Source organism: Anarrhichthys ocellatus, unplaced genomic scaffold, assembly GCF_004355925.1.
Source record: "Anarrhichthys ocellatus isolate YVR2014 unplaced genomic scaffold, GSC_Weel_1.0 scaffold3801, whole genome shotgun sequence".
Lineage (NCBI taxonomy): Eukaryota > Metazoa > Chordata > Actinopteri > Perciformes > Anarhichadidae > Anarrhichthys > Anarrhichthys ocellatus.
In genome coordinates this window covers 1-5,210 of record NW_022283775.1, presented here as the reverse complement: position 1 = coordinate 5,210, position 5,210 = coordinate 1, and the positions used below count along the sequence as shown (strand labels likewise).

Genomic DNA, 5,210 nt, shown 5'->3' with positions numbered 1-5,210 from the left:
TCACTCCTCCTCAGTCCAGATATGGTCACTTCCTGTTCACTGGTTGAGAAAAAACAAGATGGCGAAGGCTGTAATCCAAGGTTACATTTAAGTAACTTTCACTTTGTAAAAACAGAGAAAGAGTGAAGCCACAAATAAAACTTTATTCACCAATTGTTTCTTCAGGTGGAGATGGATTCCAAACCGGCGTCTGCGTTTCTGGTGATGCAGTGACGACGGAGCACCGGCTGCTCAGCCGAAACTTCCAGAGGTTCTTTAGAAGGCAGGGGGCGGAGTCAGACCTCACACTGAGAGTGGTTGACACGCCCCCTATGCTGTTGCCACGCCCACATAGCGTGCACGAGCTCTGCCCCGAGGGTGTGCATGTACTCGTATTCGTTGCGAGAGCCGACCTGCCGCACCACAGCACGCGACTGGAGGAGCAGGTGGAGGTACACGCACACTGTAATGGTAAAATATGTATTAGCATCATGGAAAGTTTTTAAAGAAAATAGTGTGACATCTTGGTATAATGGAGAAGTAAAAGAGGCTCTGCAAGACACAGATGTCAGCACCTAAAGACCCGGTTTCTTAACTGAAGGGTCGTTTAAAACAGGAACATAGAAACCACAGCCGACTCACAGTTGAGCTACCTGCATGAACCAGATAAGACCAGACCAGACACTTCCTTCATGGGAGTCATGTGGGGCGGAGGCCTCTGTAGGTATAAAAGGATGTTGAATGTTGTATCTCGTTGAAGCTCACACCACAGCTGAATGAGTATCTGTGGTGCACTCTTCACTTGCAAGCAAATAAATGGACAAAGACAACTTTGAATCTTTTGAAGACTTTGTTATTGATTTGTGAACAACTCTCTCTTCTCCCGATTAATATAGAAATCTTCCATCACAGCTGTCACACACACACACACACACACACACACACTCACACACATATTGTAGTGAGATATTTTGGGTGATTTTGTGTGTTTTGTGTGGACGTGTAGACTCTCTTCGGTCCTGGATGGCGTCGTCACGCTTTACTTGTTGTCACGCACACTGACCACCTGGAGGAGGCGGGGCTTCACCGGTCAGACTACCTAACACAGACCAGCGATTGGCTGAGAGCTCTGGCAGAAGAGGCAGGGGGAGGAGTCTCATTCTTGGACAACAGCCGTGATTGGCCGTCAATCAGAGGACGACCGCTAAGAGACCGGCTGCTCCGCCTCTCAGCCGGGAACCATCACAGAGCTCTGACGGTGAGGACGGAGGTCTCACTCTGACTGAACTTCAGAGGAACTACAAACGACTTTAACAAAAAAGTTTGTGTAATTTAGTTTAGTTTAAGAAAAAGGATCGTTTGAAGCATGGACTTTAAAAAGATTCTCCAACACACACTTTATTAACCCTTTATTTTGGGTTCTAGGTATAACTCTTCGTTATCGAAAGGTTCTACCAGGAACCAGAACCCTATATGGGTCTAGTTAGTACCTTTATTTAAGAAAAGTAGGGTAAGGCTGATCAATACTCTCAGTTCTCAAACATTACTTATTCAAAGGATGTATTACAGTTTTATTTTAGTCGACTAGTCAACATAAAGGCATCTCTGTGCTTTCTGCTTCATGTTGTGTTTATTTACATAAAATACTTGAATAAATAGTGTCTGGAGTTCAACTATAGTGCTAACTTAAAGTCATTATATAAACAACAACACTGAAGTAAACAGCTGATTGTGTTTTACTTTTTTATTCAATAAACAACAGTGATGAAATCGTCTTTTGTCTTCCTCTTCTGTTAGCTAACGGCACTAGCTAGGCTGATAACTAGCTACGTGATTAGTGGTTGCCGAGGCTTTTCACAATAAAAGTACATCACATCCTCAGCAGGTCTCGTCCCGTATGAAGCGGCGTCTATCTGATGACGGCGTCGGTGAGGGTGGGGGTCCTGCACAGCCCCTTCCCCTTCACCTCGAACCCACAGCCTTTGTAGTTGGCCACGCCCCTTGAGTCTACCTGCAGGTCGGGCTGAAGAAGCTCCCAAACTCTGTCTTTGGACTGCAGCTCTCGGTCCGGGTCACCTGAACACAGAGAGAGTGGGTTCATGGTTACCTGGAAAGAAACACTTTCATCGTCCAGCTAGCTTTGTATGTAACCTCGCCGCGCGAAAAAAGAAGCGAGTGGATGCGAATGGACGAGACTGGACGTCAATGGGCAATGTTTGAAAAAATCATTTTGCTGTAATTTCATCGTTGTAACCACGTTTACCAGGGTAGTTGAGGAAGGTGACCCTGTCTCCGGGGGTGGAGCCTGTGGGCGGAGTCAACAGCTCGGAGCAGTCATCGGGGGTGGAGCAACAGAGGAGGCGGGCCTGGGAGACCACGCCCCTCAGCTTACAGGCCTTGACGTTGCATAGCAACACAGCTAGACCGCCCTGGAGCTGCAGAGAGAAAGAAGAAATACGTTTTACAAAAACATTTTTCAGTAAAGATGACAGATTTTGAATGAAAGAAAGAGAGCGATTAATAAAAGAGAAAGTGAAGGCACATACTAAGAAAGAAAGACATTTATAAAGTAAAATGAAAAGTGAAAATATTGTTGAAATATTTCAAGAATACAATCGTGATAATTTGAGCATAAAGTATTTACACTTTGAGAATAAAGTTGAAGTATTTCGAGGAAAAAGTCGGAATGTTTTAAGAACAAAGTTGTAACATTTTGAGAGTATTTCTGGAATAACATTTTTATATTTTGATTATAAAGTTGTAGTTTTTTGAGAAAGTCTGGTATTTAAAGAATGCAGTTGTAACATCGTGAGAATGAAATTGTAATATTTAGATAGTAAAGTTGTTATTTTTTGGATATGAAGTCCTTGTTACCTCCTCCAGGTGTGTTTTCCCTCCCAGCTTGCTGACGACCGTTCGGGGGGCGTTCTCTCCGACGTCCACCTCCTGGACCGACATCGCCTCGGCCAGCGGGTGGCGCCGGACGCTGAGGATCCGTCCAACCCGAAGGTCCAGTCGTGACACGTCGACGCGAGGCTCCGCCCCCAAGGAGAGAGAGTCAGAGGTGGGACGAGCTGGAAGAGAAAGAGAGAGAAAGGTAAAGTCGTTTCCTTCCCTCCATTTCCTTTCTATGTTTCCTCCCTTTCCTCATTTCCTCCCTCCTTCCCCCATCTCACCTTTCCTCTCTCCTCTCCTCCTCCTGCTTTGTCTCTCTCTCCGGTCATGTGAGGAGGGGGGAGAAGGATTTGTTAAAACAGCAGCTGTGGCTCCGGCAGGTTGATTGGCAACAGGTGTTGTGGGGGCGGGACTAACAGGTGGAGGAGGCGGGGCCGGGGAGAGCAACGCTTTAGCTGAAAGAGAGAAAAAGAGGCAGGAATTCAATTTCATGTATCTGCCTGTTTTTTTAAATCTTTTGGTTAAATCTCCAAAAAGGGTTTGACTTAATAAAGTTGTTATTAGATTAAAATAATCCGCTCCGGTTCTCTCTGGTTCTCCACATGGAACCAGCTCAGAGCGAAAGAAAATCATCTACAGTTGTTGGTGTGAGTTTATATTCCTCTTTGTGAGGATCGGGTCGAGGTTTAGACCTTAAGAGTGAGGACACTTTATAGAAAGTGAGAACTTAACAGCAAAGTGACGACATTTTACAAAAGTTAGAACCTTTTTTTCAATGTAAAGAACATTTTGGGAACACTCAAAATGTGGGGGACTTAAGGACATGTATAGAAAGTGAGGACATTTATTTGTTCTCACATTGTTAAAGGTCTGTTTAATGGTTCAGACCTGGTTTGAGGGTTATCAAAAGTATAAAAGTGTGTGTGTGTGTGTGTGTGTGTGTGTGTGTGTGTGTGTGTGTACCGGTGCGTCTCCTCTGTTTGTCCTGCAGCTGAGTTCTCAGCAGCTCGATGTCTTTCTTCAGTTTTCCGTTTTCCACCAGCAGCTTCCTCTGATCTCTGACTGAGGCCTGCAGCACTGAAACAAACACACAGGTAGGTTTAATCTGCTCCACAAGGGGGCGCACTGCTGCTGTCGACCTGGGTTTTCTCTTACGTGCTTTCTCTTTCATCAGCAGGGCCTGAGCTTTGAAATACTCCACGATCTGCTCGCCGTCCTTTGGATCGAGTTTGATGAGAGCGGCTGCCAGGCTGCAAACAAACAGAGAGTTAACAGTGTAACAGTGTGAAACTAAAGGAAATCAGACAAAAGTACATTTTTTTGTGTACAAAACCCCACATATGAAAAACTAAAAATTACAAAATATACTCCCAAAACTCCCAAAAATAATTAAATTCTGTTGTAACACAGGTTATATGTAATATAAGTGTCTAACAAACCTTTTTTGTCAGTTCGAAAACTAAGTAGTACAGTGTTGAGGTACAAGTACCTTACATTTATATACAACTTCATACTTTTTCTCCACTACATTTTAGCAGGAAATAGTGTACTTTGTTTTATTTTCTTATAAAAAAGTGAAAGAATCTACTTGTGCAATAAAAATATTTAAATCTGTTTTTATTGTTCGTCAAAATAAAATAAGATAATATACATGTAATGCCTTCAAGATACAGAAACTTATTTCTAAAACATTTTTAAACTAGTTGATTTAAAATAAAAACAGGTTGATAAAGTTATAAAAGTTATAAAGTAGTTAAAAGTAGCTCCGCCTCAACCAGCTACACCTAAAATCCAGCTCATACATTAATGCACCGATACTAACAATCCTATCATATGTGACATTTGGGTGGAAGTACATTCTGCTGTACTTCAGTTAGATTTTAAAGTTAGGACTTTGACTTTTAGTGGAGTATTTTACATCGTTGTATTAATACTTTTACTGAAGCAAAAGACACCAAATCCCCAAAAAATTATTTTATATTTCAGAGTAAAAACGAGAGTTCAACCACATAAAGAGAGACTGAGCTCGTCTCTGAAATAAAGACATAAAAGCAAAGAAAGAGTCGTCATTGAAGATTTGATAGATGTTATCTGTGATGAAGGAACACACATCAAAGGACTACACACACACAGAGACACACACACACACACACGTACACACACCCTGACTTGCTGAAACCAGCCTATTTGCATAATGATAAACATGCAGCTACTGACGTGCCCGTCAGCTGTAAGTCTGGTTAACATTTACATACACAAACACTCTGCTGTCACCAACACGTTGTATTAAAGAAGACTTGAAACTAGAGATTGAGACCATAAACTCATGTTTACAA

The 5,210-nt window shown here is 42.6% G+C and overlaps 2 protein-coding genes across 2 annotated transcripts; one reads left to right on the top strand and one right to left on the bottom strand.

Moving 5' to 3' along the window:
• Positions 1–98: 98 nt before the first annotated feature.
• Positions 99–2,020, top strand: LOC116379150 (uncharacterized; the record flags this gene model as incomplete). The annotated part of the gene is made up of 2 exons (XM_031841082.1): positions 99–431; positions 986–2,020. Coding segments are annotated over 2 exons (609 nt in total), but the record flags the coding sequence as incomplete, so codon positions are not given.
• On the bottom strand, positions 1,715–4,124 carry LOC116379149 (aminoacyl tRNA synthase complex-interacting multifunctional protein 1-like; the record flags this gene model as incomplete). The annotated part of the gene is made up of 6 exons (XM_031841081.1): positions 1,715–2,055; positions 2,243–2,414; positions 2,854–3,053; positions 3,156–3,329; positions 3,838–3,951; positions 4,030–4,124. Coding segments are annotated over 6 exons (922 nt in total), but the record flags the coding sequence as incomplete, so codon positions are not given.
• Between the last annotated feature and the right edge of the window lie 1,086 nt (positions 4,125–5,210).